The sequence below is a fragment of the Camelus ferus genome, chromosome 11, assembly GCF_009834535.1.
Source record: "Camelus ferus isolate YT-003-E chromosome 11, BCGSAC_Cfer_1.0, whole genome shotgun sequence".
NCBI classification, from domain to species: Eukaryota; Metazoa; Chordata; class Mammalia; order Artiodactyla; family Camelidae; genus Camelus; species Camelus ferus.
In genome coordinates this window covers 73373535-73396576 of record NC_045706.1, presented here as the reverse complement: position 1 = coordinate 73396576, position 23042 = coordinate 73373535, and the positions used below count along the sequence as shown (strand labels likewise).

Genomic DNA, 23042 nt, shown 5'->3' with positions numbered 1-23042 from the left:
TTTCAAAAAATTATCTCAATTTTAAAAACAAAAGTTAATTTTCTTTTAGTATTAACATTAGTTTATATTTAGATGTCTGATCTTTACATCGAAGTTGATGGACACCCTTTCATATAACCTTCGTGTTTATAACTTTGAAAAGCCTTTATCCTGAGTAGTTCCTCACCCTTGCTTCCATTCTGACAGTTTCCTGGGATCTTTAGTTCCCCTTATGTTCATAAAAATATCTGTAATAGCAAAGGTGCTCTTGGAGGGATTAAAGGAATAGCAACTATGCAAAGTCTTTAGGATGCAGAAAAAGTAAGAATATTATCAAAATTGATATTCAGAGAGTTAAGTTAGTTGGGATAGCATCTTCAGGTTGATATTAACTTTTTAGATGTATAAGCCTTTTCAGGAAATAATGGCAAGAAAAATCCAAGAATTCTCCGATATGGAGAAACAAAGGCATTCCAAAATCCCTCTCCTTTACTCTGCTTTTAACTAACAACTAATTCCTTCCCTGGAAGTCATTATTTTTGAATGGGGTGAGGGACAAAAGGGTTGACATGAACTGTCAGTTGATAACAAGGAAGAAATGTTTATTTGTTGACTTATTTTCCTGTCAAGCACAATATTGGATGCTTCAGATTAAAAAGGAAGGGAAAATTAAATATTAAATGTAGAAAAACTAATATCTACATTTTCTTTAAAAAGGTTTATTGCAGAAAATGTTTGCAAAGTACTAATCTAGTCTATCTGAAGCCTTTTTTCAAGCAGTTGTTGCTCATCCTGATAATCTTCTGTTACTGAGATTTCTGTTTTATGGATTATGATTCCATACATGCAAAGAAAGCCCCAGTCTAGGAGTTAGGTACTTACCTATAAGTTCCTTATCTTTCAGATGTTTCCACTGAGCCGTATTTGTTTTGTTTTGTATTTTAATCATTCTTTGAAGTCTGCCAAGCCTTCAAATAGATAATGAAATTATCTAGAGAGAACAACTAAATTTCTTTTCACTTTTTTTCTTTTCTGGTAATGGGCTCATTTATCTTTATCCTAATATCTTTGAAACAAGAGTTTTCTATCTTTAGGAAAGTTGTATTTTTGTCTTCCTCGGGGGAAGTTTTTAATCTCAAAATCTGAGCATATTCTTAAATTGATTTGGTTTAAAAAGAAAAAAACAAAGAACTTGCAACGTAATAACTTTTGATGGGTTTATGTTCCTACCCACAGACATTAGACCAGCTCCCACTCACCAACCCTGAACATTTTGGCACTCCAGTCATAGGAAAGAAAACAAATAGAGGAAGAAGATCTAATCATATGTAAGTCCATTTTCATAACTGTTAGTTGAACCTGAATTCATTTCTCCTTCTAGTATTGTTTTAATAGTTGTGAATTTTAAATTGTAATTTGCAAAATGCTAACCGAATCTAAGAGTAATTTCAGACTCCTTGGCATGGGTGCTTGAGGTTCTCCGTGCTCAGCCAACCTCAACAGCTGTATTTATCCACCTCCCATTTCTCCTTAAATACATCCTGATGCCGTTGTCAAAATGGGATTAGTCAGTATTTCCTGAATGATAACATCCTTTGTTTTCCTGATATCATGCTTTTTAACCATGCTGGGTTTTTTTCTGTCCCTAAATGCCACCCTTCCATGCTAGTGTCTCACTTACTCATGTCTCAGCCAGGAATGCTCTGGCCTTTATGTGAACCATTTTGTGTCTCCCCACTCTTTCCTCTTTCCTTGAAAACAGACATGTTTTTCTCTCTTCTGAACCCTCTGAATTCTTTGCATTTACGTATTGTCACAGACAATATTTCACCTATTATTATCATTGTAGTGTTTGTTTTCTCTTCCTAATAATTTTGATCTTTCTGATAGCAGGGACTGTCTTATTTTTATGTCTTCTTACAGTTGTGACACATATTCTACATATTTAACAAATTACTTTCAATGAAGTGTGCCAAGACTCCAAAAGGCTTTAAATTAAAAAGGATCATAGAATCAAAGTGTCATGAAATTTCAGGTCATTAGAGATAAAGCAACAATCTTCAAACAGTTCCAGAAAGAAAAATAATTTATTGCAAAGGTCTGAAAGGTGGAATGGCATCAGACTTCTCCACAGAAACACTAGGTGCTCGTAGACAGCAGGATGCAGAATGAAGGAGGGGACGTTTCTATTAAAAAGGACTTTGTATCATACCCCCCCCAAGGCGGGGGATATGATATAATGATAACAAACGGAGAAAAACAGCAAAGGCGCAGTTAGTAACTCCTCAAAAACTATATAAGAAAGAATAACCGTGTTAGTAGGATGGAGGGTAGAGAGGTTGCTTAAATATTAAAGTCAAGTCCTTACAACAAAATGGGGAGTTAATAGAATAATGTTTAAAAATGCATGAATAAAGAAGTAGCAGTATAAGAATATTACTCAGAGACAAGGTGCTAACTGTCAGAGACACAGCCGGAAGAGTTAACAGCAGATGTCTCAGTGGAGCAGGAGAAAATTGGGAAGGATGGGCAGGAGACTGTAGTTTCTAATCTGTTCTGTTGGAGGTTATTTTAAAAACAATTTTGAGTATTTTACTCGGATAAATTTTTTTAAAATTTAATGTGCCTACGCCAAATATTGTCAGAACAGCTGTTAGGAATACTGAGATGAATTACTGAAACCTTTATTGTAAGTGAATGCTTCCATTCACAGTATGCAATCAGGCATTAAATGTAGCAGTGGCTGAGCTTTGGAGATGGAAATTGGGTAAGCCTGTCTCTCGTGGTGTTTAGTTCAGCCTTACAGCAAACTCATGAAGGTGGGTGTTCTTTTTTAATCCCTATTAAAAATTGGGGAAATTGGCCTTGGAGTAACTAATCCAAGGAACAGAGGAAGGAAAGGACTAGGTCTTGAACTCACCGTGTTCTGTAGGCCTTTTCTCATTCAGTTGACTGATTTTTTGTTGTTGTTTAGATAAAAGTACAACAGTTACTTGCCAGGATAGTTTTAACAGTAAATTAATAATGATTCATTTGAGGGAGGAAATTAAAAGACTAATCTTTGCATTGAAAAAAAATTTAATATTACTTACTTTCCCACAAGTGACTTGGACCATACATTTTTTTTCTCCCTTAACTCTCTGAATCTTTTAGAAAATTTTTTTCTCAGTTACTAGGTGAATAATTTATTTTGTGATGTAGCTTGCCAGTGTCTTGATTATTTTTAGGATACTCCGTTTATAACTATTATTTACTCTTCTTCATATTACATTTAAAAATCAAGCATTCTTAAAAAAAAATTGAGTGTTATAGCCAGAAAGAAAAATAAATGAAAAATGCACAATGGCATTATTAGTATGAAAGAGTCCTGTTGTGATCGTTAGATGTTACTGTTATCTAATATTGTTTTCAGTTTTTTCAGAGGGCTGTTGTATTGTCATAAAATATTCCCTGTACCACTTACAAGTTAAATCTTTTGATATCTCTTTGAAAATCAATGACTTCAACTGTGAATTAAAATTTTGTCCACCATTGATCATTAGCACCTTCCCCATGGCTTTATAGTCAACTCTTAACTATGATTGATGTTGTCAGCACAGTGAGTTGGGGTGTATTTAATGTAAAGTTAGCTCATTAGCCGAGATTTCCCACTTCTCGAGCCCTTGAGAGTAGTGGTGTGGCGTAGTTAAGTGTGAACTGTGGAGCAAGACGGCGTGGGTTTGAATCTTGCCTCTCCCATTTCTTTGCTGTGTGACCTTGGACTTTTCATGCCTCAGTCTCATATGTAAAATTAAGATAATAATATTACCTGTCTCTTGGAGTTGTTGCATAGATTAAATGAGTTTATATATTTAAAGGGTTTATGTAGTAGTCACTCTGTAAGTACTGGGTATCATCATCATGTATTGAATGAAAAAACTTCCATGAAATACCAGTGTGTAACATGATTTCATTTATATATAAGAATGTGTTTGTATGTGAGTGTAAATTCTGCTTACTGGTGTGTATGTGTGACAGGCAGGACTGTTTCTGGCTATGTTATATGAATTTTAAAAACAATATTCTTTTGTTTATATTATATGTGTATTGCAGGGAAAAGTTTTTATATCAATATTTTTAAAAATTTGAAAACATTGCATATAATATTTAGACATATTTTCCCTTTCTATAAATATCATCCAGAAGTAAAAAAATAAATTAAAAATAAGGTAGTTTATAGAATAGCACATAGATTGATCTACAAAAATGACCAAAAATTATGATCAGTTAAAATGTCTGTTATGTCTCTTAGCTGAGGTCTTATTTTCTTGAGTATGAGAATAACACATGCAGTTGTCACTGAGAAAGTTGATCTTTGCTTTCTAAAGACTCTAGCAAACATTCTAAGTTAGATTCTCCTGTTGAGAATCTCTGTGTGTGAAGGTTTGCTGTTGGAATCATGCCGTACGTGTGCAGGGTATGAAGGCAGACGAGAGGTGGAGAATTAGCAGTGTAGGGCATGCAGGCACTCGTCTGTAGTCTGGCTCGCTCTTCCTTCACCTCAGCGCTGCGTCATTCTCGCTGCCTGGAGGCATCGTCACATTCTTGCTTAGTGCTTAAGCCTTGGTGTGTAAAGCACCGCAGTTTGCGATGCCTGTCTCCTTAATTGCGTTTCCTCAGCATTCCTTCTCCCCTATCTTGAGAGTGATTTTCTACAACAGAGTCTGGAACCTGGATCTTAAGGTCATTTATCTGACCTCGTTTCCTCTTCCATTACTCAGCTCAAAAAAGTCTTCATTATGGTTCTCTGATTGCCACGTAAAATTTGTACAAAAATAAATTAGGTATCTCTTCCCGAAATTCTCTGGCCTCCATTGTCCAAACGGCATATCACTACCTTTGTTTTCTTTTGACAACTGTTAATCCACATATCAGTCAGTTTGCCTCCAGCTATTCCAAAGTTGATTGTTTTTGACACCTTCCCTTGTTTTACTTATATTCTGCTTTTAATTAATTAATCCTAATAGATTCAAATACTTTCATTTTTAAAGATTACCATCCTCTTGGTTACTATTTTTAAATCAAGTTATTGATCCTTTTGATCAACGTGTAGCGTGATTGAATTTTGCCTTTATAACTGCTTGATTCTGCCCAAAGAATAGAACGAATGCCTCAAAGTAGAGAAATACTTGTGTCCCCCTCCCTCCCCGCCAAAAGCTTTTGGCAGTAACCTGGCACTGCTAAAGTAGGAGAGCGGTCTCCTTGCTGTTACTCCCCCTTCAGACACAGGCGGAAGCGTGATGAGGCTCGCAGTGACTTCTCTTAGGGATTATTTGTGAGCACGGCTTCTGCCTGGTGTTAGAGCTAAGGCTGACCCAATAAACTAGTGATTTGTACCTGGTATTTACAGGTCTGCAGATCTTTAAAACTCTTTTTTATTGAGTATTAAATCACATATAAAATTACCCCTTTAAGGTATATAGTATTCAGTGTTTTTAGTATATTCACAAAATTTTGCAGCCAGCACCACTGTCTAATTCTAGTTCTTTTTATTATTAGCTGCTTTATTTTGATGTGAGAATTTGGTTCTAGTTTCCTTCTTAATAGATATTGGGAAGAAATCCAAACCCATTTATCGGTAAGCTTACACCCGTTCATATGTTCTGTATGTTTTAAGCTCTAAGAAGCTACATGTTGACAACCGTTCTGATATTAATACAGATTGTCAATTTACTGTACAAAATTTGAAGCTGAGTTAATCAGTTGTTTGAAAGCATAAGGAACATTGAAGTCAGAAGTGTGTGTCAGAGATTGAGCCTTGAAGTTCCCAGCTCAGGTGGCTGGCTTCACCTCATCATTTGGTATTCTGTGGGACATGTCTGAAGTTCTTATTTGATTTACAGTTAATTGACAGTTAATAGTGGTGTGTGATCAGCTTTAGGTGATGAGCTGTCAGTTTGCTGTGGTGAACATTCCCACATGAACTGGCCTTGTTGCCGGTGTCGCCGTCAGATGGCATTTCAGAGCCAGGGCTTCACTTGGCTGTGGCTCTGTAACCACGTACCTCGATACCAAAGAAGCAGTGTCAGAGGGGAGTAAAAACCAAGTGGGTTCTCTGCTTGTTCCGCCTTTGCTCCCTTAAAATATGCTTGATGCTCGTTTATTTTAGTGTATCAGTTTTTTGAGAACTTGTCTCATGTAAACAATTTCATGGCTAAACTCTTCTAAAAGGAAAAGTCAAAAGAGCCTTGTATGGTTACTGCTTGTATACATTATACTGATTGTATACATTTTGTGATTTCAGGAGAAATAAAAATCAGAAGTACCATAGTAGAAAGAAAGAAATCTATTCAGTTCATTTATTCAGTCCACAAATCCTTACTGAGCATCTGCGCTGTGCCAGGCACTGTCCAGGGACTTGGGATGCGTTAGTGAACAAAACAGACGTTGTAAAATCTCTGCTGTTGGAGCTTACGTTCCCTCTTGAGGGGAGGTGGGCAATAAAGAAAAAGCATAAGAAATAAGTAAATTTTATAGTATGATAGATTTCTAAGTGCTATGGAAATGACAAGAGTAAGGTGGGGGAGGCTGTAAATTTGAATAAGCTGGTCGGGGTGAGTGCATTGAGGTGACGTCTGAACAGAGACTTAGAGCAGGTGAAGGAGCTCCCACATGTTTGGAGATAAAGATGCTTTATCCCAGGCTGTTCTTCTGCAAAGAGGAGTCACGAAATGAGGTAGTGGCTGGTGGAGAAAGTGAGGTCGGGGGATGTTTTGCTTTTTCAGGTGGGGCAATAACAGGCACATTGTTAGAAGTGAGGCTGCTGGTGGGGCTCATCTAGCAGAGGCAGAAGAACTGACCCATGAGAAGGAAACAGCGCTGCGGGAGCAAAGGCCCGCTTGGGGAGGGGAGAAGGGGGGAGGGCTTCGGGGCAGCTTTATGCAGCCAGTCAGGCTTCTCTCCCCCTCCCCCCATATATATGATTTTCTCATGTCTGAAGGCTTCACAGTTGTTAAGTCTTATGAAAGAAATTAGAAGCTTTATGCTGTCACAGATAACTTTGTTAGCCATACAAAGCCCAGTCTTCTCTTTCTGCGTTTTACAGAGTTGATTGATGAATGTTGTCTCTGACATTGCGACTTTCTGTCTTGATAATGATAATGACATCAAGGGTGTCCATAAAACTCTCGCTGAATGAGTCTTCTATGACTCCTTTGAAAAAGCAGTAAGGATGGTTTTGAGGTTGGTTGTGTTCTACAGTCATTAGAAAGTGGAGAGATAAAAGTCCTTGTCCTTGAAGCTCTGCCAGTCAAGTAGAAATCAGATTTGTGAAGTCTGTAATTGCTACCCTGAGCTCTGTGCCTATTTGTAAGGGTTCATGCTCTGCTAAAACGAAGGTACATTGATTTTTCCTACTACCATTGGCTACTTTCTAAGTAGGGGTTAAACTGCCTTAAGTGCCATTTGAAGTACAGTAGTTCTACTCAGTGGCAAACTTTAAAGCTTTGGTTTTGTTTTTACCAGGAGACAAGTTTTAAGTTAATTGAGTGACCATTGAAATCAAATGGTGTTCCTCCATCACTCTAAAATGTTCAATAGTATTATAGTAGTTTTTGCTTCCTTTATGTTTATGTTGGACTATATAAACATACATTGGAATATATAAATACAATAGATGACAATATAAATGCCATCCCTTTAGAAAGGCATCAAAGACAAATTTAAAATACTATATTGAGTCTGTCCCAATCAACCAAATACATGTTTAAAGTTTTAAAATAATCTGTCAATTTACATTTTTTTGTCAGTAAACTTAGTCACGGCTATCTATCCCAAAAATGTTTTCATCTCTTTAGATAATCAATACTAGTCATCATTCTGTTTTATTTTATAAAAAGTACATACGTTGCAGTCTGTTTATTCAACATGTCTTGGTATCTTTACTTATTCTGGGCATTTTGTACAATCAGTTGTTAGAATCTGTTTTCTTTAGCACTGATTTGATTGTGGGCCTTCTTGGAACCAGATTCAGAATTTTTGTTGTGTGTTTTTTTTCCTTTTTAGTTTTCCTTTTTTACTGTACTTTCCTCTCTAATCCATCAGATGGATGGTTTTGGTTAGTTCCTTTTTCTTCTGGCAGTTAACATCTTTCTGATTAACTACGTCCAGCAGACAGTGTGACTGAAAGGAATTTTTAACATAATACAAAAGAACCATATTGAGCATCTTGTGAATACATAGTTTGTGTATATGTGATATTAAAGACAGCACTGGTGACTCTTACAAGTGGCCTCCCCTCCCTACCCTGACCTCCAGTTATTAAGGACCTGCCTTCCCCCTTTTAAATTTAGCTTTGTACCAGGAGTGTAAAATTAACCATCTCCAGAATTCCTTTAACCTGAGAGGAGGGTCTGGTATATTTTAGTGCAGTCCTGGGATGTTTAATATAGGGCCTTCAGCTTTTTGAGAATTTGGGGACCAGAGTAATTCTGTTCTGATCTTCCTCTCAGTTGTTTAAAATAACACTCAGTAAACCTGAAAGATTTTTAGGAAAATGGTATGCTGTCCTCTAATGATAACCTTTTAAAAAATTTATTCTTTAAAAATTTAGAAAACTACTTAAAAATTTGAATTAGCTGTTCTGTACATTTAAGGAAATGGGGCAAGATTTACAGGATACCTATATTTATCAACTTGTTATGCTTATTCTTTGTGAAGGTGAATAGAAATATCTTATTATTTTTTTTTCTTTCCCTAGACCAGAGGAAGAGTCTTCTTCATCCTCCAGTGATGAAGACGAAGATGATAGGAAACAGACTGATGAGCTACTAGGAAAAGTTGTATGCGTAGATTATGTTAGTTTGGATAAAAAGAAAGCACTGTGGTTTCCTGCATTGGTGAGTAATTCCAGTATGAGAGAGTTTAATTTTCAACTATTTAAGTTCATGAAGGAAACAGTTTATCTTCTTATTAGTATTTTTCATTGGTACAAAATGAGGAAATGATTCTGGTAGCATCATTTAGTTTACACAGCTTACTTTAAAAATTGAGCGCAAAGAGCTCTTGAAGTCTACCAAAAAAGGCAAAATCATGATAATTTTAGAGGGTAGGTGTGTTTACACTGCTCTCTGTGTTTCGGGAAGAGAGAAAAAAATTCCTAATGCAAAGTTTTTAAACTTCTAAATCTACCATGCGAATGGCTGCACAAGAGGAGCAGAATCTTGTTTTCTCCTGTTGTCTACGGATGATGTCTGTTTGTCATCCTTCTCAGTGGACATTTTGTATTCTTTGTCCTGAGTGCTTAGTTAAGTGCTTTCCACAAATTAAGTGCCCAGTAAATGTCAGCTCATAAAATTATAATTAAAACTAATGAGAGCAAATTGTAAATACTTTGATACCTTCCTGCCTCTGCCTGTATCTACGTATCCATCCGACATTTGTTGGGCGCCTCTTATGTGCAAGGACTGTGCTAGATCTTTATAAGGATTACGAGGTGTGTCTTCTTTATCCTCGTTTGGAGATGAGGAGAGTGACTGTTACGAGGGTTGAGTGCCTCGTCAAGCTTTGGGTTAATGGTAAGCTGAAGACTTCAGTGTCGGTGTATGTGATCATTTCTTTTTTCCTAAAGCACTAAGATTCTTTGTAAGAATTTCTTTTGAAAATATGTTTTAAAAGAGCTTTGTGTGTCTTTTTCTAAAACAATAGGAACATTTAAATTTTCACAGTCAGTATTTTCAGTATCAACATTCTCTCATCATCATTTCTAAATAGTTTTCTTGAAGATAAGAAAAATATTTAAAGCTTTACAATACTGAAAGGTCCGTAACCTGCTTAGTCAACCACGTTTCATTATTATTTTAAAAATCTTAGCATTATTTATGTGTATTATCCTCCCCACCAAATTGAGATCTTTTGGGTAGTGATGAATAATTTTTGCCAACTAGAGTGTGAAATTGTGTTCTGAATCGAACAGTCTTGACATAATCACATAAACAATGTTTGTGTTTCTATTTTTGAAATTAGCATTTATAAATTGAGTAAAATTTGACAAGTGTTTGGTAACATTTTCATGTTAGAGAACAACTGCCTACTCCTAGGAGCTGTGAAGAGCCGCTGTGCTTGGAGCGTTTCCGCTGGCCGGGCGCTGTGCTGGCTCATTCACATAAGAACTTAGTCTCATTTAATCCTAATTGGGGCTGAAAAGTAAGTGGTGTTTACCCCCGTTTTAAGGGGGAGAATCTAGCTTCCCTGGCTCACAAAGCCTCCTTTTCAGTTTCCTTCACTGTTTCTCTCCGACCACGCTTTAAATGTTGTTATTCAGGGTTCAGAATCTACCGCTCTGTATTCTCTTCAGGGTAATCCTGTCCCCTTTACAGCACTGGTTGCAGAGATAGTACACTGAAATGCCTTAGGGACCAAGAAAATGACAGACAAGGGTGAATGGAGGTGAAACGTAGACTGTAGTCCTGTGGCCCCGCTTGCTCACCCACCGCCCTCGGGGCTGGCCAGAGCTGCCTGCCGCTGGCGTGGTTTTCACAGCCCTGGGTGAGCCCATGAGTAAGAAGAAATGGGCGGATTTGGCTCACAGGCTTAGACCCAAATTTTAGACCCATGATACTAGACTCTTTACTTCCAAGTTTATGTCTTAGAGTTCAGGCCTCTGTGCTGAGCTCCAGACCTGGGCATTTCTTTGTTCAGTACTGTGGGGAGGAACAGTGACTGTCTTGGCCTCTGTGCTCTCCAAAGGGGTAAATGTTTGTAGAGAGACTTAAATCAATGAATGAACAAATACTAAGTATTTACTTTAGGACTTTACTGAAATGACAGGAAAGGTTTCCTTGCGCTAATACGTGTCTCTCATCAGTGAATTATTTCAGAATGCCATCAACATGTAAGCAGTGCTTAATGCAGTGTAATTACAGTTACGGAAGTTGTGAACCTTTTAAAGACTGAATTAGAACTTACCTGTTTGTAGCTGTTCTCACACCTGTGGGGGGTCACATGCCTGTATCACCGTCATGTCATTTTTCAGAGCTGATGAGACTGTCTGAAGACAGACCTGTTGTACTCATTCATCCCATTTTTATTTAAAAATGTAACAACACTGTTGTTCTTGGTATACATAGTGAGCTATCTTGGGATTAAAATAATAAAAATTCATAGGTGTCTTGCATTAGTATTACTTTTGGAAAGGCATGCTTTATCCTTACTTTAAAAGCTGGGGTGACTTCAAATAAAATAAATCTTTTATTTTGTTAATAGTAAATCTTATACAGACTCCAGGAAGGTGCCCACTTTAAAGTGCTTACTTTTTGAGTGGATGATATTAGAAAGAAATTATAGTGTGTGTTCAAGTATATATTAGCATGTAAATAGCAGGTAAATGTCATTTCTGTCTTTTTAAGTTAGAGACTGCTCTGGTTAAGCTTCTGATACCTAACCCCGTTCTGGGCCCTGCCATTCTCTTAGTCGTGACGCAGACCTTTTGTTAAGACCCTCTTTCCCACCCTGGATCCCTGTCATTCCAGCTTTTCCTCTGCCTCGGATGAGGGCCGCAGCCTCAGTCTAGTCATGGCCACGGTCGTGAACTATGTGGGTAATCCAGGGAGCTGGAAGGGTATAGGATATAAATTTAAAATTACTTGTGTGTGCCCACATATTTGTACAACTGTTAACCCTCAAACTAAAATTAGTTTTCAGATTTTAAGCTGAAACTTTTAAAAAAGGATTTAAAAAGTTAATACTTATGTAACTATCTATAAATGTGCTTTTAGTTATAATAGTTTCACATTTTTTTAAAAGGTGGTTTGTCCTGATTGTAGTGATGAAATTGCTGTGAAAAAAGACAATATTCTTGTTCGCTCTTTCAAAGATGGCAAATTGTAAGTATAACTCATTTGGTATGAAAAATATGCTGTTTTTCCAATTGATGGTAAATTATAAATTAGTTACTTGCAGTGACCTATGGTTTTCCTTTTCATCATCCAGAATGTTTCAAAGTATGATCGTTTTTCATATTATCTTTTAAGTGTAGTAGGCTTACGTCTTTTCTTACTCATTTTGGTCTTTTCTAAACCAAACTGTCAGTGCTGTCTAATTTTTCAGTATTTGCCTGTTAATAGCTGATGATTTGTAGAGGAAAATTCACTGTATCTACCACATGTAATACTTGGTTGATATATTAATTGTTTTTAAAAGTCTCAGTAGGAATTCTAATAATTTTAATTATGTCTTAATGGTTGTAGTGATAATCTGTTGTGTAACATTCAACTTCTGCAGTAGTCTGAGGATTAAAATGAGTTACTATAAATGTATGTTAAGTATTAATGTAATTTTTCATGTAGAACTTTTTTTAGAACTGAGTTATGAATTTCTATGGGTTTTTTTTTCCTTTAAGAATTGTGTGACTGGAAAAGACAAATATTTTATATTTTGCCCAATTGGGTGACTATACCTGAAAAGGATCTTCATGGTTTAAGATTACTGTTTTGGGTTTTCAGGTTCTGAAAAGTTGTTTTTTTAAAACAATCTATGCAACTCATTTTCACAAAATGGAAAAGTTTGAACTCTGAAATATAAAGCTCCATAATGAACTATTATAAATCAAATTATATAATGTCTGAGATTTGCTTCAGAAGCAACCAGTTGGGGTGGGAGGAGATAGGTAGGGGTGTAAATGGAACAGTGACTGTGAGTTAATGACTGTTATAGTTGTACTAGTCTATCTACTTTTGTATATATTTGGAAATTTTTAGTAAAAGTTTTTTTAAGAAGCAGGCTGAAAAATGTATTTGGAAGAGTTTTTAGGCTTTTGTGGATCGATTGATACAAACCAAATGCAGAAAAGCTGAATGATAACTATTTAGTGTAAAATAGAAAATACATGTGACTTACGACAGACCCTGAAATTACATGTTAGCAGTTTGCTGGTAAATCTAGGATTCAATTTTTTAAAAATTGTTAAAAGAACATTTTATGTTATAAAATAGTCCATTTTCTTCTAATCTTAAATTTAGTAATATTTTGTGATTATTCCAAGATGAAATCAAATTCTTGCTATTTGACTTATTCTTTTATTGGATTGATAACATTCTGGTATCCAGACATTTTCATTTATTATTTTTAGTATTTAAGAATTTTTAATACTGCATTTAGCCAAGGATGCTTTGATATTTGAGAATACCTTATTGTTTATAAAGCCTCTCTTAAGGTGAGGTCCATCTGTAGATGATCACATATTTTAATATTCTGCCTAGCATTTTATTTGGGACTTACAACCCTGTTTGTAATCACTTTCATTGTAAATGTCAGTGTTCTCATTTTTTCACTCTCTTTCTGTGGTGAATAATTTGTCTCTCAGTTAATCTCTATTGTATTTTTGTTGTTTTTTTCCTTTAAAATTAAAAAACAATGTAGTACTTCCGTCCCAAGAAAGGATGTCCATGAAATTACTAGTGATACTGCACCAAAGCCTGATGCTGTATTAAAACAAGGTAAGGGGCCTCCAGGAACAGATTATAGTTAATTTTAAAACTGATGAAGTATTTTTTGAAGATTAAATATTCTTTTGCTCTTAAAATTTTTTTCCTAAGTTAAGTCTTTAAAGTTACATTGGGAGGGGAGGGTACAGCTCAGTGTTAGAGACATGCTTACCCTGCACAAGGTCCTGGGTTCGATCCCCAGTCCCTCTATTGAAAAAAAAAAAAATTAAAGTTATGTTTGGTTCTATGTGACTTATACTTTTGTAAACTCGTGTCTTTTGTTATAGGTTTTCTTTTTTTAGCTTATATTTGGGTAATAATCTAAAAATGGGAAAATTATATTATCAGTTATTACTGTAGTCTGGCTTTTGCCTAGTAAATAAAATATTATTTCCTAAGGATGGTAGAAACAGGAATCAAAGTAATTTTGACTTGGCATTTGTCATAATATAACAATAGTTACATTTTATTGTAGAATATGCTGTAATTGCATTTCTTCCTTAATTTTTGGCGTTATAAATAGCTGCGGTTTTTTCTTTGCCCATATTCATCGAATCAAATAATGTGCTCTGCAGACTGGTTAAAGATCATCAAGGATTTATGGTTTAGAATTTATTTCCATGTGTTGTAGAGGGAGAATAACTGTGTCTAGATAATTTTAATTTAATCTAATTGTTATAATTTGAATTCAGGTTTAACTAGGAATGTAAAGGATATATTTATAGTATATTTTCACATATTGTATGTTTAGTACAATGGCTCTGTGCCTGGTATATAATACTGTTTAATAATCATTTTGGGGGTGTGCTAAAACAATGAAAGATTTACCTATCTCAAAGTCTTTTTTTTACTAGGCATTCTTGATTTTTGTTTAAAAGAAGAAAACTTCCCTTTTCTCTTGTTTTTGTTTGACCCTGTCACCTTCAAATGGTAGCAGTTTTGCCATCTATAAAATAGGTGCCAAGTGACTAAGACTGTTAGGATCAAACGAGTTGCTACACGGAAAAGCAGTTAGCACGGTGCCTGCACACAGCAGACACTTCATACATGTCGGTGGTGGTAGCGCAGTAGTTTTTATTTCTTTATCTTGTTAATATTTTTAGACAAATTAGTTGTCTTAATTTCTCCAGTTAATGTAGTTTATGGCCTCTTTCCAGCCTTTGACCAGGCTCTTGAATTTCACAAAAGTAGAACCATTCCTGCAAACTGGAAGACTGAACTGAAGGAAGATAGTTCCAGCAGTGAGGCGGAGGAGGAGGAGGAGGAGGAAGATGATGAGAAGGAAAAGGAGGACAACAGCAGTGAAGAGGAGGTGAGTGCAGCCCTTCCTGCCTTTAAGGGTAAGAGCAGTTGGGTTTCCTTTGTGAGTTAGGACTTGGCATGAAGTCATTAATCACTTAAATATCTTTAGTATTAGAAGTATTTCATAATACTGTTATACTTGTGGTATTCATCATAATCAAGTAGTTTGCTTACTTACCTTAAAACAACTACGCTCTTGTGAAACTAAAAATATTAAGTATAGTTATCCCAGTAACCTCGAAAATGTCAGTCTTCAGTTTGGAATGAATATAAATGTCAAATCAATGTGCTCTATACCTAAAACTAATATAATACTGTATGTCATCTATACTTTAATTAAAAAAGTAAAAAGAAAAAATGTTTCTTAATCTTGATATGCTTTTGGTTTATCAGATGATTAAGAAAACACCCACCTAATATAGCAAAACTCTACTTTCATATGCTTTTTACCATCATGTAGACAGTTGTCACCTCATAAAATATTTACGTCTGCATATTTTATTAAAATACCTAATGAAGTAGAAAACATATTTTCCATCTAGTATTAAAAAAGCAAAAAAAGAGATGAATGTCTCTTTGATTCAGAAAATCTTGAATGATTTTATCTAATACAAATGGGTAGATAGCTCCAGTTAGGTCATATATAAGACATCTGAGTTTATATGGATCAGGGAGCTAAATTTAGATTTTACTGTAGCTGGTACTTTAGGTCTACCAATGCCAAGTACCGAGAACAGATGTCCGTGATACTAGCAGTTACTCTGCACCACTGTACTCTTGAACGGTTTGTTGAACGACTGCATAAAAGTTATTGAGTGAATGGTGCAGATAATGATGGCTACTATACTTGACCATGAAGTGAACTGTATTTAATGTTTTTAGGAAACTAAGGTAAGTTAATGTCAATATGTAATGTTTTAGATAAGTTATGAAATTCTGCCATTTAACTATGGTAAACAGCTATTAATGATACAGGGTTGTGTTAGAGTTTGTTTTGTAATACAGTGATCTACAATGTCAGTGTGTAGTGTGAAAGTTTCCCGGCTTTAGTCTTTCCCCCACTGCTTTCCATTTAAAATGCTAAAATAAGCGATCATTCTCTAGCTTAAAACTTCTTCACTGGGGTTCTTATCATCCTGGAAGTCAAGCTTTACTTTTAGAACCTCGCTTTACAGTCCAACCCCTGCCCTTTTTTTATCACTTCTCTCAGTACACCCTCCTACTTTGAACTTGGTGTTGTAGCTGTATCAAATTACACACCTTGCTTCTGCTCACCTTTGCACGTACAGTGCCCCTGCCTGCCGTGCCCTTCCCTTCCCCCCAGTCAGCCTGACCCGCTCCTGTTCAGTGTTTAAAACCTTGCTTACAGCCCCTCTGTAAAGTGGAACTCTCCATCAACCATCACCTTCCTCACCTCGGGAAAGTTAATCATTCCATTTGCTAGTCTGAACTACTACTGTTCCTTGTACAGATTTTTACCACACATGCACGCACATACATACGCACACACATAGATTTATTTTGTTTGTTCTCTATACTAATCTGTAAGTCCCTCGAGGGTAGGGGCTCTGCCTTACTGGTGCTCAGTGTCTGCCATGGTGTGCAATGTGGAACAGATGAGCAGTGCATATTAGTTACCACACTTTTGTTGCTTAGATTTATGTTTCACAAATGCTTCTGTAAAAGCAAATCTGGTTTCCAGTTTAAACATTTTTTTAAGTTAAGTACAAATTTTGCTTAGAAATTTTTGCAACAGGTAAGTTTGGCAATTTATGAAAGTCAAGTATTGTGCCACGGGGGCACTGGAGTAACGTCTAGGAAACAGGTTTCCTTAGACACTCATCTGGCTGCTTTACCAAAACCCAGCCTCTGTGACCGTGTTTAAGTTGAGAAATACAGATTTATTATCCGCAAATGAATAATTTTCATTTGTTCTTCTCTGACCAGCTAGCAAGCATAGTAGTTTATCAACATGAGTTTTTGTTGTTTTTAACTTGCCTTCCTTTTCTTGCTAGCTTTTAAAAGAAAGAGGGAAGTCTCACTAAAACAGTGGCTTTAGGCACATGATTTTTATAATTAAAATATATTTAAACTATTAGCTGAGAAGTATGCTCCTAACTTTTACCATTAGAAGCACATCTGTTTCAGCCAGAGTAGCTGCAGCCAGGTGCACGCTGGGTTCAGGTCCTCTGCAGTTGCTCCTGCTCTTGTTCTGTAATGGCCGGTGCCATGGCTGCGTCCTCTTCTGCCTGCCTCAGCACCTGGCATAGTGCCTGCACTGCCTGGTGCTCGTTAAGTGTTTGCTGAACGGATGGTCGTCACTGAACTGATGAGTTCCTCAGTCTCACCTGCTACCCTGCTCCTTGCAGGTTGCTTCAGGACCAGCCCCCTACTGCCACAGCCCCTGGTCACAGCAGCAAGAAGCTAGTCCCTCCCTTGTAATTGCTAAATCGGGGAACTATTTTATTACTTGAAGATTTCCCTAAGTCTGAATCTTCAGGTATTGCGGATCAAGTTTGTTCCCCACTTTACTGATTTTATAAGCTTGAAGTGCTGTACAGTGGGGCTGTTTATAATGAAGGACACTTGTAGTCACAGCTAATGGCACCCACTCTTGTATCGTTCCTTGGGGAGCAATAATAGAGCCAGTATTGGTATTAAACCCTCACCCATATACGTGAGAATAGGTATTCTTGAGCCTGTGACCCTGGTTTAAAGACTAGGTCTCTGATGTGGCAAAAAGTTCATGAACCACCTTGCTGGTCTCATTTCTTGTATGAGCATTTATTTGCATCTGAGGTTGTCACAGTTGAGATGCCTTTTAGGACATATTTCTCTGTAAAGCATAAGATGTCTAGACTTTCTGGTTTTGAACAACTTAGTATTAAGAAATAACTTCTATTTGGTAAAAAGCCTTTGAACTATTCTGGTGAGTACTAGTGTTTGCTGTTCGCAGAAAATCGGCTTGTGTTACTAAAATGCTTAACTGAGGAAAATAATATTTTATTCTTCTGTGACTAAAATTAGGAAGAAATAGAACCATTTCCAGAGGAAAGGGAGAACTTTCTTCAGCAGCTGTACAAATTTATGGAAGACAGAGGTGAGTTTTTTCTTTTATTTATCATTAATGCTATCATTTATCATAATTTATACTTTAAAAATAAGAATTCTGTTTATTAAGTTTCTCACTGGTAGTGATGGCTGCCTTTTTGATTGCCAGCATCACCAACACCCTAGCATAGTGTCTGTCACCTACTAAGTGGGATGTGGAATTTGACAGTGTTTTGATGGATATGATGGCCATGGACCCATAAATGCCTGTTTTCTGTCCTATCCCCCACTCATCCACGGGAACCCAAAGAACTCTTACACTAGAAAATGGAGGCAGAGTGGGAATCACAGGACCATTTTATCTGCGTCTACGTAGATGTCTGTGGAAAAGCTGCCTCTTCAAAGTCACAGTTTGCTGTACCCAGGCTCTGTGTGTGTGTGTGTGTGTGTGTGTGTGAGAGAGAGAGAGAGTGAGGGAGACCGCTCTCTAAGAGGGGCCATAATTCTTCTCATGACCCAGCCGTGCAGAGCTATGAACAGGATCGAACCTTCCGTGACGAGCAGAAGCTTCTTGATTTTCTCTTGCTTCATAAATGGTAGTGGCTACTGCAGCATAGGCGTCTTTTTATTCTCCAATGAAAAATGTCTTTGAACCCTGTATTACTTCTCTGTATGAATGGAGGCTTGGCCTAGGAAAGTAGGCTTTTTCTTAGGGTGTTTTTTGTTGTTGTTTTTGTTTTTTTTTTTGTATAAGATAAATGAAAAGTGATGAAAGTGGATAAAAGCTAATACCAGAAAAGAGTGACAAGTAAGATTATGCCAGTCATACATTGTTTTGGAAAGGGCCTAGGCTGTGTGTCTCTATGCTGCTATTTCTTCCACGACTTTCTAAGGGTTTGAGGGTTATGGTGCCCTTCTGGATTTCCACATGTTAAAGTGAAGCAAAGCCCTAGGTCCGTGTGTAGAGCAGTACAGTAGTGAAGGCAAAGGAGCCGTGACAGTGACTCATTGTGAGCAGCTGCCTGTCATCGCAGTGCCGTGTCCATTTCTACTGCTCTTGTTCCGCTGGATTTAAAAAAAATTTTGTTGGTATTTTATTTTGCTTTATTTAGTATTCTTTTGCTGATCAGGGAAATGAAAGAGGATTGAAATATATAAATAAGGTTTCAAAAATCTGGTATGAGAAACATTCTTTTAAATGAAATGGGTTTAAGAAGTAGACCTGTTTTTGATTAGCAAGGGATTTTTTTCTCATATGTATATACTTTACACTATATGTATTTGACGGTAATGTTTGAATCTTTTCAAAATTAAAAGAAAATGTAGCATGGTTATAATATATTTTGTGTTTTGTGTAACAGGCACACCTATTAACAAACGACCTGTACTTGGATATCGAAATTTGAATCTCTTTAAATTATTTAGACTTGTACACAAACTTGGAGGATTTGATAATGTAAGTATTACAATCAAAAGTGAAACATGTTTTTCGTACATGTTTTCTCATCTAAAAATTAGCTAAAATTGTCTATTACTAAGAACCTAAGAATAAAAGGGAAAGAAAATAGAGAGTACAGGTTAGAAACAGCTACCTTCCTCAGACCAAGTTTAAATTTAATTAAAGATTTTTTTTTAAAAGTGAGCTTTCTGATTTATTGTTAAGTTTCTCAAACTTTTGCTTAGCACAGCCATGCTAGTGGAGATTCTCTTTCTGTGTCTCTTTTCCACTGGACTATATAGTCATTGAGAGCAGGAATCTACCTTAATATTCTTCATATCCTTAATCTCTGCCACTGTGCTTTTTATATATAGAAAACATTACTTACATATGTATGTATATATATGTGTGTGTGTGTAGATGTATATGTGTAAAAACAAGCTGGAAATCTTGGTTGAACTGAAGAAACTATTTTAAGGTTGCAAAGATGTGTGGTGCTCATCTAGTTAAGACTATTGTAGGGAAAAAAAAGTATTCTGCTTTACTGAGATCCATAAAACTGCTTTGATTTATTAACTTGCAAGTTTTATGGGAAATCATGACCATAAAATAATTTTAGGTTTCTGTCTCCTCACTAAGATTTTGATTTAGGAATGTGGATATTTTCTTATTTTCTACAGCAAGATTATTTAAAAGTCAAATGGCCTAGTTTTTCAACATTTGTAATTCTGTGAGATTTGTTAGAATACCAAAATATTGTAAACCAAATTTTTTATTTAGAATTTACCAAGATTGCTATTTTTCATTCCTTGAGACTAGAGCCAGTAAGTATAAAAACCACATACATATATATATAATATTTATCAAAATTCTATTATATTCCCACTTCTTAATTTGTGAGTTTTCGTTTCACTTTGTCCATTAGATTGAAAGCGGAGCTGTTTGGAAACAAGTCTACCAAGATCTTGGAATCCCTGTCTTAAATTCAGCTGCAGGATACAATGTTAAATGTGCTTATAAAAAGTAAGTCCATGTACTTGGTATAGCTGTATTCAGTATTTTACCTACAAAGCAGGATGGAATTTACCAGATAACTGAGGCTTAATCATTTCTTCTAAGAAGAAATTAAGAAAGCTTTATTAGAGTAATCACTATATAATAGCGTTTTCTAGATTATATTCCATGAATACTAGATCTACGAGATATTAGGTAAAGAAAGTTTTTGTGGCCAAGTAAATTTGGGAAATGATAAAGTCTTAAATTCAGATAAACCCCTGTTTGAATCCTGGTTCTGCCAGTTATTTGCTCTTTGTGCCCTTGGACCGTTTTCTGTTCTCTTAAGCTTCAGTTTTCTCATTTGTAGAATGGGATGGTACTGTTTGCCTCCTAGGATTGCTCTGATGACTCAGTGAAATTTTACGTGCACTGAGACGTCCAGTGCCTGGCATGTAAGAAGTGCTCAACAAATCGATGCTATTACTGATACTTCTAATAGCTCCTGTTGTTACAGTTCTGAGCTTAAGATTATGACTATCTTTTCACTTTCAGCATAGTTTTAAAAAACTTTTTTTCTTTGAAAAATGTTTCTATTTGGGTAAAAAAGTTTGGGAAGTCCTGAACTAGAATAAATTAGACTATTAAGATGACTCAGTATCTGAGAACTTAAACAGAAGAAATGAATACATATTTTAAAAACCACAACTCTGCAGTATCATTTTGAAATGTTTTCCCAAATATAACCTCTTTTCATGTTTCCAGATACTTATATGGTTTTGAGGAGTACTGTAGGTCGGCCAATATTGAATTTCAGATGGCATTACCAGAGAAAGTTGTTAATAAACCATGTAAGGAGTGTGACAATGTAAAAGAAATAAAAGTTAAGGAGGAAAATGAACCAGAGATCAAAGAAATAAAGATTGAAGAGGAGGAGAACGTAATACCAAAAGAAGAAAAGCCCACTGAAGAGGGCACTGAAAGAAAGGACAACACTCAGCCCTCTCTGGTAAATCAGACACTGTTCACAGTCCTGTGCCTGCTTTTACATTTTCCACATCTTCTGTGACGTTTTCATGGATACTACATTATATAATTTTATACTTCACTGTTCGTGCTTTTTTTCATTAAGTGCTACTTTTGTGTTTAAAATAGCCGTTGACTATTTTTGTCTAGTGTTTTTAGAAATGGCAGAAGTTTCTTAAAATAATCTTTCTCAGTATTAGTATTGGTTGGTGTCTCTCTCTGATAGCTGTTAGATACGGGAATTAGGTCGACAGCTTTTGTTTTTGTTGGTTTAGTTCCTCTGATCTTTTTCTAGGGAAGTAAAAAGAATTTATTAGAATCTATACCTATGCAGTCTGATCAGGAAAAAGAGATTAACATGAAAAAAACAGAAGAAAATGAAAATCTGGAAGATAAAGATGAGGAGACAACCAGGGTGGATGAATCCCTCAGCATAAAGGTAGAAGCTGAAGAAGAAAAAGCAAAATCTGGGTAAGGAATTTGTTTTTGGTTAAGATGCATTTTGGCTGAATGGATTCTCATCATTTGCTCTTTGTATGTGTGTGTATGTATGAATCTAAATTTGGTTGACAAAATATCAAATAATTGAGTAATTTTAATTTGCATTTATTATGTAAATAACATTTGCCTCCTTCAGAGACCCTACTAATGCAAATTTGTGGCAAAAGACCATACTCTTGATCCATTCTTCTTGCTCTCATCATGGAAATTTATGAAATTTTGAGCTAGAGAAAAGCATTTCTTACTGCATTAAGCTCTGCTGAATAACCAGATAATAAAAAATTGGGGAGGCGGCTTTCTCCTCCAGTGTTTTGTAGATGATATGTTGGCTGTAGATTTTGAGAGTTGTAGTCATTTCTTAAGCAGAAAATAAGAATGGAAAAGTGCTAATAATTAGTTTTTAAAAAGCCTAAATTGTTATGTGTGTTTTATGTAACAGTAATGTTTCCTTGTTTTGGTTAGTTTGGCATGATGAATTACTTAGCAGTGTGATTTATGTCCTGACATTGGATTTTATAGGTGATCTTGAGTATCTGATCTTTTATTTCTGAGGTTTAAAAAACTTAAACATCTCCATTGTTAGTGATTCATCTAAATAAGTAAACCACATTTTTTAAAATCATTTTAATATTTTTCTGAAATATGGCCACAGCATGCACATAAGCAGGGAAGAGAAAAAATCATGCTTAGATGAATATAGTAAAAGGTTTTGTTTTTCATACTTTGTTTTTATATATATATAAATATATGTGTGTGCAAATGTGTATTTCAAATACTCCTTACTGCTGTTGGAAGTTATTTCAGCTATTAAGAAACTTAGTAAGTATTCATCTCTTGCCTAAAATCTTTTGCTCATTTTAGTGTTCTTCTGAAATTTGGCCACAGCATGCAAATAAACATGGGAAAGCAAAACAAAACTGGGTTTAGATGAACATAGTGCAGTGTTTGTTCATTATACTTGGTTATATTTCTCTGTGTGTAAATGTATATTTGAAGTACTCTTACTGCTACTGGAGACTACTTCAACTATGAAGAAATTTAGTAAGGATTTCAGCTTTTTGCCTAAAAATCTGATTTTTAGATCTGCAGATATTTCTGGAGCATCTGCTGTGTGGAAGGCACTGTGACAATGCTGTATTTTCTCTTTGTTACTGATAATTATCTTAATTTTTCAAGTTAGTACTTCAGCTTATTTTTTTATATAAACTATATTTTGTAGGTTCATAAAAACTCTTCAACTATATGGCTGTTTAATTTACCATAGATAATTATAAATGTATCACATCACAAAC

The 23042-nt window shown here is 35.7% G+C and overlaps 1 protein-coding gene across 5 annotated transcripts in view; it reads left to right on the top strand.

Annotated features, from left to right (window-relative positions):
* The window catches only part of ARID4B (AT-rich interaction domain 4B), a 127995-nt gene that overhangs the window by 68823 nt on the left and 36130 nt on the right, over nt 1–23042 (top strand). For all 5 annotated transcript variants that reach the window (XR_004324148.1, XM_032491874.1, XM_032491876.1 and 2 more), the window contains exons 7-16: nt 1216–1307; nt 8717–8855; nt 11761–11840; nt 13375–13451; nt 14597–14751; nt 17769–17841; nt 19154–19248; nt 20156–20253; nt 20989–21232; nt 21545–21720. Coding sequence is in view for 4 of the 5 variants with exons in the window: in XM_032491874.1 (XP_032347765.1) it covers nt 1216–1307; nt 8717–8855; nt 11761–11840; nt 13375–13451; nt 14597–14751; nt 17769–17841; nt 19154–19248; nt 20156–20253; nt 20989–21232; nt 21545–21720 (1229 nt within the window). In the remaining variant the exon portion in view is untranslated. The remainder of the gene's footprint in view (nt 1–1215; nt 1308–8716; nt 8856–11760; nt 11841–13374; nt 13452–14596; nt 14752–17768; nt 17842–19153; nt 19249–20155; nt 20254–20988; nt 21233–21544; nt 21721–23042) is intronic.